General features: G+C 42.7%; 1 protein-coding gene across 3 annotated transcripts in view; it reads left to right on the top strand.

Moving 5' to 3' along the window:
- The window catches only part of TMEM131 (transmembrane protein 131), a 170,836-nt gene that overhangs the window by 51,785 nt on the left and 105,867 nt on the right, over positions 1-13,184 (top strand). For all 3 annotated transcript variants that reach the window (XM_033100884.1, XM_033100887.1, XM_033100885.1), the window contains one exon: positions 4,430-4,470. In XM_033100884.1, the coding sequence (XP_032956775.1) occupies positions 4,430-4,470 (41 nt within the window). The remainder of the gene's footprint in view (positions 1-4,429; positions 4,471-13,184) is intronic.

The raw sequence follows: 13,184 nt of genomic DNA, 5'->3' as shown, positions 1-13,184 counted from the left end.
GAGATTAAAGAGATTTACTGTCTTAAAATTCCTATTGAAATGGTCATTGAAAATTACACACCTTTTTAAAAAGTTTCGCTCTTCAAGTGTCAACTTATTTTAATCGAAAGTATTAAAATTAAGCTAAGAATTGCAGAACCAGATAGGTTTGTTTCCTTGGGAGAAGTGAATTTCCTGTCACTGGAAATATTCAAGCGTCCAGGTGACTTGACAAGACTGCAGCAGACATGACTCCTCACAGACGCTGGCTGACTTAGGTGAGGCACATCCAACTTCCATGTCCTGTGAGGCAGGCAGGCCTCAGAGCCAGTGCAGGTTGGTTCCAGATCAGCACAATAAAGTGCACGGCACAGCGTGAGTCACGTGAATGTTTTCGTTTTCCCAGTGCACTGGGGAAAAGTTATGTTTACACTGTACTGTAGTCTAGTAAGTGTGTAATAGCATGTCTAAAAAAAAAAAAAGGTACGTACCTTAATTTAAAAATACTTCATTGCTAAAAATGCCAGCCATTTCTTGTGCCTTCAGCGAGTTGTATTGTTTTGCTGGTGGAGGGTCTCACCTTGATGTTGTTGAAAATGTGCTGTCTGCAAAGTACAATAAAGTGAAGGGCAGTGAAAGGTGTGCTTGTACACTCACAATGAACAAGCCAAAAAGGAGCCAGACAGACAAGTCCATTTACAATAGCACTGTAAAGAATAAAATACCTAGGAATTAACCAAGGAGGTGAAAGACTTGTACAATGAAATGTACAAACAAATTATTTTGAGATTCATCCATGTTGTGCTGAGAGAAATTAAAGATATAAATAAGTGAAAACACAGCCCATGTTCATGGACTGGAAGACTTAATATTGTTAAGATGCCCTACTATCCAAAGCAGTCTACATCATATTCACTGCAACTCCTATCAAAATTCCAGTGTTTTGTTTTTTTATTTTTTATTGCAGACATAGAAAAACCCATCCTAAAATTCATGTAGAAACTCAAGGTACCTCAAGTAGCCAAATGTCCTTGAAAAGGATCAAAGCGAAAGGATTCATGCTTCCCTTTAAAACTTAACTACAACGCTGCAGTAACCAAAACAGTCTGTCACTGGCATGGAGACAGACACACAGACCACTGGAACAGAGCAGAGCGCCCAGAAGTGAACCTTTGCATGCACAGTCTAATGATTCTCGAATATTGCGATTGAAACGTAAGGAGGAGGAGGAATAATTACTACAGAAAGAAAGTAGTGTCTGTTGTGATCCCTCCCTTTTTTTCGGTACTTGGGGTGTATTGTTAGCATGTCCTGAGATTTTTATTCTTTATTATAGTTAAATGATTATATTTCTATTTTGTGGCTTATACTTCAAAAACATTTACTTTCTGTTATCCTAACCTATTTCCACAGTTCGTTTTCCTTGAGTATCTGCCTGTCTTTCTCAAGACAGCTTCCTCATTTGCAATTCTTCATGAGTAATCTTTCTGGCTAGATTGTCTTCATGAAGTTTTTTTTCTGTCAAGAAAGTGTACGTGTGTGATATACTTCCTGAGTCCCCTTTCTGTCAACTTCAAACGGGAACCAGTTTCGCTGTTCTACAATTGTTAAGTCATGCCCTTTGTTTGAAGTGTAAGTGACATGCAGTGAACTGTACATGTTTAAAGTGTGCAGTTTGAAGTTGGACATATTTATACACCTGTGGAGCCATTGCTGCAATCAGAGAGTGAATCCTACCCATCACCCACAAAAGTTCACTGACACTTGGATCCTGCCACCCTTACCCTCACCTCTGGGCAATCACTGAGCTGCTTTCTGTTCCTGTCAGTTTATATTTTAAACCAGTTTCTACTTTCTGTCTCTATGAATTTGACTACTGTAGGGACCTCATACAAGTGGAGTCTTAACAGTATGTGTCCTTTTGAGACTGGCTTATATCACGTAGTGTAAGTGTAGACTTAGTCGTCAAGTTCATCCATGTAGTCGCATTATCAGAATTGCCTTTCTTTTTAAGATTGAGTAATGTTCTGTGGTATAAATTACATTTAGCTTGTCCGTTTGTCAGTTGATGGACACTTGGTTGCTTCCACTCTTTAACTATTGTGAGTAATGCTGCTGAGAGCATGCTCTCTCGTTCCCTGAGTCACTGCTATCTGCTTTCTGGGTCTGTCCCCAGAAGTGGGATTGCTGGATCACATGGTAATTGTGGCATTTTTGGAGGAACTGCCAAACCATCCTTCCCAGCAGCTGCAGGTTACATTCCCAGTCTGAGTATCTCCACATCCCTACCAATGCTTGTTTTCTGTTTTCTGGAGAGCAGCCATCCTGATGGGAGTACCTCGTGGTGGTTTGGATTTACATTTCCCTGATGGTTAGTGACGTTGAGCAGCTTTGCATGTGCCTACTGGCCATTTGTATGTCCTCTTTAGAGAAATGTTTAGTTAAGTCCTCTCCATTTTTACATCAGGTTGATTTTTTGTTGTCATTTTTTGCTGCTGAGTTGTGGAGGTTCTTTATATAATATGTATATTAATCCTTTGTCAAATAGTATACGATTTGCAAATATTGTCTCCTATAATAAAAAGTTAAAGAAATTTTCTTCAAGTACGGAAAATTGAAGAGTTTAGAATGAATACCCATTCACCTACCACTGAAATAGACCCAACAGTTGTGAACATTGTACCAGGTTTATTACACACACATAACTCCACGCACAGATTACACTGGTGAGACATTTTTAAAAAAATTGCAGACATCCTGACACTTCACCCGAGCATTCACTTTCAAAAGATAAGGACATTTTCTTACATCTCCCACATTCCCCCATATAAATTCTCCAAAATACCATTTCAAAACATTATGTGTTAATGGGAGTGATCCTGCTTTTTTCTAATTGTAATGGAGAAGCTAACGTTGAGGGGTAAGTTCACTGATGGCTTGTATTCCTTAGACTTGAGCTTTTTCTCTCACATTGTCATTAAGCAGTTCATTTCCTTATCGGTTGCCTCCCAACTTCTTGCTTTCTTTCTTGCCTTCTTCTAATCTGTCCTCTACACTAACGCCAGAAAAATGTCTTTAAAACCATGCCTGTCTCTGCCTGTCTCTCCTACTCCGCCAGACCCCGTGTATTGCATTTAGAATATACATAATCCAGACTCCTTACCATGGCCTCTTACCAGAGCACAAGGTAATCTGGCCCCTGCCTAGCCCTCCAGCCTCGTTTTCCTCTCCTCTCCTTCCCTCTAAGCTCCAGCCAAATAGACGTGATTGTTTCTTGAACATGTAGGCTCTTCCATGTGCGAGGACCTTTGCACATGCTATTTTCTCCACCTCCACACACAGCTCTTCTTACCCTGTAGGCTTCAGTGGTCTCTGCAGACAGGCCTTCCCCCCTCACATTAAGGTATTACCTGTCTGTTCTCTGCCACGCTCCTTTACTCAGTGTGTAAACACATTTATTTAGTTCTAATGACTATCCCCCTGCCCCGTTCCTTGAGCTCCGTAGCTGCAGGAACTGTTGTGTCAGCACCCGGCACGCAGGAGTAAGCAGGGAACAGCGAGAGGCATGGAAGCCCACCAGGTGACTGAGGCAGACTCCCTCGGAGGCGGTATTGGTCCGACAAACGCTAAAAACCAGGCCCATTCCTTTGTATGATTTCCACGTGTGTTGAAAGTGTCATCCAAACGATTCTCACTCCTGAATTATAGGTTGCCCCCGCTATCCAAAAGTAGAGGTTCCTTTGCAACCTTTCATAAGCCGAAATGGTGGAAAGCAAAGAAGCAATTACCATCAAGTTCTATGGAGAAATTTTTGAGTGTTTCCAGACCCCAAATTCACTGCAGGCACATTGTCTTTATTTTGCTCATCATGATCAAAGCTCTAAATTACGTCCAGTTTTACACTGAGCGTCACACCGTCACAAGCTCTCTCAGGCCTTTTTGATTCCTGAGGACCCATCTTGCTAATGGACCACAGACTCGGCGGAGACAAAGCCCAGCTGCTCCCGACACAGTGAGGGCTCTGAGGCTGGATACCCAGACGCCCAGTGTGGTTCCCGGAAGGAGCTCGGGCAGCTGCCTCTGTGACGACCGCTGCAGAACAGACGCGGACGCTCTTTGAACTTTTCACCTTTTTTCGTAAAACTGGAAGTCCTCTTTGGGGTTCTTCCGGTTAGTGTAAATGAGTACTGATGTCGGGCTTCCGTAAAGGGAAGTGGTGGAAAGCGGTCTTTGGGTAAGCGGGGGACACACACCAGTATATAGTGTGCCAAATCTATATGCCACGCTGTAGTGCCTAATCGTACGATTAGGGGGTCAGGTTTAACCTGAAAAATCCAAGTGAGCAATAGATCAAAGTTGAAAGTACAATAAAATATTTTGGATCCAGCATATATCTGTAGTGTTAAGATGTGGTTTCAGTATTTTCACCACTGCTTTCTTCCTTTCACAGACTGAGACAACACTTGGACTCAGTTCATATCAACAGAAAAGGTAAGGAAGGAATATATGTATTTTATAGTCTATAGAATTTTGTAGACATAGTTAGGTACTAACAATTTCAGTTCCTTCTGGAGGATTCCTGCCATGTGCTCCTCCACCAATTTTCTGGGTGAAAAGGGAAAAACATATTACAAATACCATCATATAGTGTATTTCAAGTGTTGTGTGGGGAGAGCGGGTATCAGTCGGAATTTGTGGGTGGTGCCTCGCGTAGCGGTCCTCCCCACCGTACCTGAGGGCTTCTCCTCGAGGCTGAAACCCCTGGCTTTGGAAGCGGGTCAGCCTTGTCACTCCACTGTCTCCCGTGGCTCTCCCTGCCTTCTGTGGAATACCATCGCTGTCCCCTGTATCACCAGGGCTCTTTCTCCCTGCGGGCCCCAGAAGGGGAACTGAGAGCAGGAAACCCAGTGTCGTGACTAAAAGCCCCGCTTTAAACTCCTAAAACAGGGGAGTTGTTTGACCTTCAGGTAGTAGGAGAATCTGTATATGCATGTGAATGTGAGGACACCTTCCCACCTCCAAATCCTTTGGTCTCCTGGTGGCTTCACATCTGTTAGGGAGACAGTATGGAGAACGGTACTGGCCTGCTTCCCCTTCGTGTCCCGTGCGAGCCTGCGGCTGGCATCTGAAGGGGAAGGAGAGCTCTGTGAAGTGGAGATCCTTAATGCTGGAGTATGTCCTACATGCAGGATTGTCCTCAGACCAGTGACATTCAGACAGCGTCAACAGAGAATTTTAGTTTGAGACAGAAGTAGCAAATACTCAGATAAGGCAACTCAAACTCCATAAATGTAACAGTGCCACTCTGTCAGCAGCCAGTTAGGCTCGCTCGCATCTGCCATTCTATAGCCCTGCGTCCCCACTGCCATGCCTGTGGGTGCTGCCCTGCACAAGGGACGCCTACTGCTGTCAGGCCTAGACCACTGTGCTTCTGGGATTAGAAAGCATGACGGCGCGCTCGCAGCCTCCCCACACGCTCTGGGCGGACTGTTCACAGACCATGTCGAGTCAGCCTCGTGCCACCTTGGCTGGACCATCGAAGCGCCCCAGAACTCTGCGGCCATCTCGAGCCAAATAGGTGAGGAGAAAAGCACATGTGTTACCTTGTGCTTCTTGATCCTTTGTTCCAGCAGTTAGGAAATTAGCTATGGACTCATACTGGGTACATTTATGAAAATGATGTTATTCATCCTGATCAAGGTCTGGGCTTTAGTTATTTTCCTGGTAGAATGAAGAATTTCTGTCAGTACATAATGATGTTCTGATCTCACACTCCACTATCTGTTAGTGGCACCTGTCTAACAAACCCCCTAAACGTACTGGCGTAACCAGTCATCTTTCTGTGCTGTCAGACTCCACAGGTCAGGAATGTAGACAGAGACAGCTTACCTCTGCCCCATAGCGACGGGGCGGGGGGCGGGGGGTGCTCCCTGGGGAGGCTGCCGAGCTGGGCGTGACTCCACGGCTGCGAGCTGGAGGCCTGATGGCTCGCGCATCCATGCTGACTCCTTACCAGGACATCAGCTGGGCTGGACCGCCTACATGTGGCCCCTCTGTGGGCCTTCTCATGGGCTCCTGTGGGCTTCTCACAGCATTTGGGCTGGACTCCAAGAGTGCACATCCCAGAGAGAACCAGTGGAAGCCCGGTCACCTTTTATGACCTACCCTCTGAAGTCATGTGCTCTTGGTTAGGCAGTCACTTAGCTTGGCATGGAGGGATTCAAGGCCCTGAGGGGAGAGGGAAGGGAGGGCAGTGACCCCCACTTATTGATGGCAGGAATATGGAAGGGTTTGCAGATACATTTAAAACAATCAAACTCACTTTTCTTTTCTGACCAAGACCATTATTGGATAAGCATTAAGTTCAAATTGGTATGTAACAGCCTGTGGGTATGGAACTGGATTGGGTACCAAGATGTGTGAGTCAGCGCAGCTGCTATAACAGCACCACATAGACTGAGCAACTGAACAAAAGACGTTTACCTCTCCCAGTTCTGGAGGCTCTCAGGGCGCGAACAGATTTGGTTCCCCAGTGGGAGCTGTGACTGCCTTACATCCTTACATGGTGAACGGAGAGAGGAAGCAAGCTTTCTGTGTCTCTTTTAAGGGCACCGATCCCATCGTGGGGGCCCACCCTCATGACCTCATCTAACCATAATCACCTCCCAAAGGGCCACCTTCACATGCCAGCACATTGGGAGCTAGGGTTTCTACATATGAACGTTGAGCAGATACGATTCAGTCTAGAGCAACATACAAACCTAAATTTAGATTTTAGCCTCTTATCAACCAACAAAAATGTTAAACTAAAGGGCTGTACTTGTGAATTACCTTTAATAAATCATTTCTTTAAAACGTGTGATGTAGAGCAGATACAGTCTCCGTATTTCCCTGGCACATGATGGTCAGACATGGGAAGGATTTGGCCAGTTCCTTTGTATGGGCTCAGTGCTACACAGCCAAATTCAACTCTCATTTAGACATGAGTAACTTCAATGAAAATGTGTGTGTGAAATGAAAATACAAAATGTGTAGTTGTATAACAACACAAATTGTAAATGTGTAGTTGTGGAAGAACAGAAATGGCTTTTTTTTTTTTTTTTTTTTTTTTTAGTTCAGATACAAACTATTCTATAAAATTGTCAGAGTTTGGGTTTAGTTTGCAAATTTCACTCAGATGAAAGTTACCAGACAGAGATAATTCTAAGAAAGACACCCTAATAGGTTGTCTTGTTGAGCCCCTTTGTGTGACACGAGGAAGCTGAGACTCGAGGAACCCAGGGATGTGCCCAAGGCCAGAGGGGCAGCGTCCCCAATTGCCCCCCAGTGCTGCATTCGCTGACTGTTTTCCTATCGCACCGTGTTCACTCTTCTAGCCAGTGTTCTCGCCAGGAGAGGACTCTGGGGAGTTAGCGGGAATTGGGGGGCACTGGAAAGAGGAGTAGGGACACCAGTGAGACGTGTGGAGGGGCAGTGCCCAGGACTGGGAGCACATGGGAGAGGATGAAAGAGGTCGGCTTGCAGGTTCTGAAGATGTCTGCTCTGTACTGGGGGCTCCTGCAGGACCATGGGGACACCAGTGCTGGTGACAGCATAAAGCACATTCATTGATGAAGTAACAGAACGCAGTCTACCTTGTGACAGAAAGCAGCACACTTGGCGAGGCCCCTAGAATCCAGTCAGGAAAGCCTCAGGCTGTACTTGTCAGGGATCAAGGCCCCTGAGACACGCCGTGTGCTGCGCGTGGTTGGTGTCTCACACTCCTCCTCAGAGCAGAGCACAGGACCCAGGTCGCAGCTGCGGTGAAGACTGGCTTCTGACTCCAAAGCTGGTCTCCACTTGGGCAGCATGCCGCCTCTACCAGCCTCTGCTCGGGGGCACCCCAGCGTCACTGAGCTTTAGAGATGGACACTGCCCTTTGACCTGCTGGAGTCACTTCTGCATCCTCACTTCATGCATCCCCCAGTGGTAGTCCACATGCCGTCCACCCTCTGGCTTCCCGAGAAGCCAGTACTTCCAGCCCGGCCTTTCTCGTGTAGCCTGTCCCAGCTCTCCCGCGTCAAAACTCTGCTCTGTAGGTGAGCCATACCTGCTCCAGGGGGATCTGTGTCGTGAAAAGTAGTTAACATAGTGATGCTCTGGCTGGTGGATTGTACGACAGTGATGCCGCCCCCTTCCCTCCCCCCACACTGTTACCTGCTGAAGCTCTGGGGCCGCCTGGGCTCCAGGGGCTTCCAGGACATTCTGCCAGGGAAAGGGTTGCTGCTTTCATGACCTCAAGATTGTGGGAAGTAAAAACCATAGAAAACCCAAATTTCCTGGGATACTCTTTTTTGCTTTTCTCCCCCACCTTGTGGCTCACCCTTTCTAATTTGTTTTAATACAGCTGTGAGTTACATGATGGAATCTTCTTTAAAGAGCTGCTGGCCATGGTGCAGTGGTGGCTGTGCACATGGTGCTTATTTGAGTTGAACACAGCATATTACAATCAGTAGTAGCACTAACTTCACATTTTGGGACAGGAGCTCGCCTGTTATGGATGTCCTGTCCTAGGATTGTGGAGCCCTCACGCGGGAGGTGAGAAACCAAGAACCCTAGGTCTGTTCACCAGCAGTGCGACCTTAAGAAAAGCTTCTCAGCTGCTGTGAGCATGACTTTCATTTGCATACTGGGGAAGATCATTTCTGTGCCTGCAAATCTTACCTTGTGATGCATTACATAAGGTGGTAGCGAGGACCAAATGAGAAGGCTTATTGGGGTAACAGTAGTTTGCAAACTTTACAATGTCATTGAATGGCAGTTGTGGGTGTTTGCTCATTTATTTGGTCAGTCATTCAGCAGATACTTGCTGGGATCTTTAAGAGGTGATGATGCAGTAATTGTATTTGTTATCTGTCGCTGTGCATTAAATGACCCCAAAGCCAGCAGCTTCAAACAGCAAACATTGGCTCTTTCTGTTTCTATGAGTGCAGCATCTGGGAACAACTCAGCTGAGGGTTGAGATGCAGCATCTGTAGTGCAGACGTCACGAAGCTGCCCGCCTCCGAGGGCCAGGCCTTGCAGAGCCCCTCCAGGCCAGCTCGCTCGCGTGCCTGCTGGCAGAAGGCCATGGTGTCGGCTGGCCGTCAAGGTCGGGTTTGAGTCTCCTACTTTCCCAACACCACTGATTGAGGAGACGGTCTTAGGCTGTCTTCTTTCTCCATTGAACGTTCTTGGCTCCCTTGTCAAGTGTTAGTTGACGCTGTGCTTGGGTTTATTTCTGGGCTCTCTGCCTGTTCCATTGGTCTATGTGTCTCTTTTTATGCCAGTACCTTCCTGTTTTAATTACTATAGCTTTGTAGCATAGTTTGAAATCAGGAAGTGATTTGTCCAGCTTTGTTTTTCTTTCTCAGGATTTCTTTGGCTCTTCAGGATCTTTTATGATTTCAAATGAATTTTAAGATTGCTTTTCTATTTCTGTGAAAAATGCCATTGGAATTATGCTAGGGACTGTACTGGATCTATAACCGGGTTTCAGTAGTATGGAGATTTTAACTATTAATTTTTCCAATCCACGAACATAGGATAGCTTTCCATTTACTTGTATCTTTTTTAGTTCCTATCATCAGGGTGTTACAATTTTCAGTGTAGAGATCTTTCACCTCCTTGTTTAAATTTATTTCTATGTATTTTATTGTTTGTGCTGCTATTATGAATGGGATTGTTTTCTTTTTCAGATAATTTATTGTTAGTGTAAAGAAACTACTGATTTGTGTGTTGCTTTTGTAACATGTAACTTCACTGAATTTGTGCATCAGGATGAACAGTTTTTTGTGTGGAGTTTTTAGAATTTTCTATTATGTAGAACCATGTCTTCTGTAGATAGAGACAGTTTAGTTTTTCCTTTTCAATTCTGTTGCCTTTCGTTTCTCTTTTCTTGCCTAAATGCTCTGGTTAGGACGTTCAGTACTATGCTCGGTAGCAGTGATGAGAGTGAGTACCCTGGTCTTGTTCTGATCTTAGAGGAAAAACTTTCAGCCTCTCATCATTGAGCATGATGTTAGCTGTGGGCTTGTCATATGTGGCTTTTATGATGTTGAGGTACATTCTATCCTCAATTTGTTGTGAGTTTTTAATCATGACTGTATGTTTAATTTTGTCAAATTCATATTCTCCATCTAGTCAGATGGATCATATGACTCTTATTCTATTAATGTGATGTTTCACATTTATTGATTTGCATATGTTGAACTATTTTTGCATCCCAGGGATAAATCCCACTTCATCATGGTGTATGATACTTTTCATGTGCTGTTGAATTTGGGGTTTTTACTTCTGTATTCATTGGGGATACTGGTTTATGGTTTTCTTTTCTTGTAGTGTCTTTTATCTGGCGTTGGTATCAGGGTAATGCTGGCCTCACATAATGAGTTTGGAAGTGTTCCCTTCTCTTCAATTTTTTGGAACAGTTTGAGAATGATTGACATTAATTCTTCTTTAAATGTTTGGTAAAATTCACCAGTAAAACTATCTGGTCCTGCACTTTTCTCTGGTGGGAGGTTTTTGTCTCCCAAGAAAACTTGTTGTTTGTTCAGGTTTTCTATCTCTTTATAATTCAGTCTTGGTAGGTTGTATGCTTCTAGAAATTTATCCATTTCTTCTAGGCTTTCCAGTTTGTTCATACTAGTCTTTTATGATTCTTTGTATTTCTGTGGTATCAGTTGTAGTGTTTCCTCTTAAATGTATAATTTTTATATTGGGTTCCTCTTTTTTCCTTGGTGAGTCTCGCTGAAGGTTTGTCAATTTTGTTTAGCCTTTCAAAGAACCAACTCTTAGTTTTATTATTCCTTTCTATTGTTTTCCTGTTCCCTATTTCACTTATTTCTGCTTTAATCTTTATTACTTTCTTCCTTCCTTGGGCTTAGTTTGTTCTTTTTCTAGTACTTTTTTAAATTTTATTGGGGAATGTTGGGGAACAGTGTGTTTCTCCAGGGCCCATCAGCTCCAAGTCGTTGTCCTTCAATCTAGTTGTGGAAGGCGCAGCTCAGCTCCACGTCTAGTCCCTGTTTTCAATCTTTAGTCGCAGGGGGTGCAGCCCACCATCCCATGAGGGAATTGAACTGTTACCTTGTTGTTGAGAGCTGAGGTCTAACCAACTGAGCCATCCGGCTGCCCCTTTTTCTAGTTCCTTAAGGTACAAAGTTACCTTGTTTGTGATCTGCCTTTTTTCTTGATGTATTCCTTTATTGCTCTAAACTTCCCTCTTAGAACTCTTGACCATCATCATCCCATAAGGTTTCATGTGTTGTGTTTCCATTTTCATTTGTCTTAAGATACTATTTCATTTCCCTTTTGATTTCTTCTTTTATCCATTCATTAGTTGTTCAGGAGTAGGTTAATTTCCATGTATTTGTGAGTTTTCCAGTTTTCCTCTTGTTACTGATGCTAGTTTTATACCATTGTGGTCAGAAAAGATACTTGCTATAATTTCAGTCTTCTTAAATTTGCTGACTTATTTTATGGCCTAACAAACATATGATCTGTCCTGGAATGTTGCATGTGAACATGAGAAGAATATGTATTTTGCTGCTGTTGGATGAAATTTTCTGTATACTTCTCCTAGCTTCATTTGGTCTGTATTTTTCAATTCCACAGTTTCCTTATTGATTCTCTGTAAGGATGATCTATCTATTGTTGGAAGGGGGGTATTAAAGTTCCCAACTATTATTGAATTCCTGTTTATTTCTTTTTTTTAGTTCTGTTGGTATTTGCTTTATATACCTATTTAGGTGCTCTGATGTTGGGGTGCATAAATATTTATAATTTTTATGTCCTTTTGATAGATTGACCCCTTTATCCTTATATAATGACCTTCTGTGTCTCTTTTGACCATTTTTAGCTTAAAGTCTATTTTGTCTGATATAACTATCCCTGCTTTCTTTTGGTTATCATTCTGTTGAAATATTTTTTCTATCCTTTCACTCTCAAACTGTGTGTGTCTTTAAAGCTAAAGTCGGTCTTTTGTAGGCAGCATAGCTTTGGATCTTGTTCTTTTTTTTTTTTTTTTAATCCATTCAGCCATTCTAAGTCTTTTGATTGGAGAATTTACTCCATTTTTGTTTAAAGTAATTATTGATAAAGTAAGGACTTACTGTTGCCATTTTGTTAATTGTTTTTCTTTTTGTAAGTCCTTTGTTCCTTCTTATCTCACTGTCTTCTTTTCTGATTTATGACCCTTTGTGGTAGTATGGTTTGACTCCTTTATCATAATATTTTGTGTGACAACTACAGGTTTTTCCTTGGTAGTTACTATGAGGCTTACATAAAACTCCCATTTTTAACATTCTATTTTAAGATAATAGCTTAACTTTGATAATATACATAAACTTTACGCCTTTACTCTCCCCCTCACATTTTAATATCATTTTACATATTTTATATTGTGTGTTCAATAACAAATTATTTTAGTTTTAGTTATTTTAATACTTTTGTTTTTAACTTTTAAACTGGAGTTGTAAATGAATTAGCACCACAATCACAATGTTAGAGAATGTGACTTTGACTACATACCCGGTTTCCCCGAAAATAAGACCTAACCGCACAATCAGCTCTAATGCGTCTTTTGGAGCAAAAACTAATATAAGACCAGGTCTTATATTATAGTAAACATAATAAGACCAGGTATAATATAATAAATATAATATAATATAATAATATAATATAATATAATATACCAGGTGTTATATTAATTTTTGCTCCAAAAGACACATTAGAGCTGACTGTCCAGCTAGGGCTTATTTTCGGGGAAACACGGTGTTTACCATTACCAGTGAGTTTTACACATATATTCCTGTTTTTTTAACGTTCATTAGCATCTGCTTGGGAAATGCTCTTTAGCATTTTTCATAGGGAAGGTGTAGTGGAGATGAGCTCCCTCAGCTTTTGATGGTTCAGGCGTCTTTATCTTTCCATCACTTCTGAAAGACAGCTTTGCTGGGTGTATTGTTGGTTGGTAGTTGGTTTTTTCCCCCAGTATTTTGCATATGTCATTTCACTCTCTCTTGGCCTGCAAGGTTTCTTTTGAGAAACCCTCCTATATTCTTATGAAGGTTGCCTTGTAAATGATGTGTTGCTTTTCTTTGCTGCTTTCAAAGTTCTTTTTGATTTTTGACAGTTTCATTATAATGTGTCTCAGTGTAGCCTTTTTCAGAGTCAACCTATTTGGG

The sequence above is a fragment of the Rhinolophus ferrumequinum genome (assembly GCF_004115265.2).
Source record: "Rhinolophus ferrumequinum isolate MPI-CBG mRhiFer1 chromosome 13 unlocalized genomic scaffold, mRhiFer1_v1.p Super_scaffold_3, whole genome shotgun sequence".
Lineage (NCBI taxonomy): Eukaryota > Metazoa > Chordata > Mammalia > Chiroptera > Rhinolophidae > Rhinolophus > Rhinolophus ferrumequinum.
This window is presented reverse-complemented; position numbering and strand designations above follow the sequence as displayed.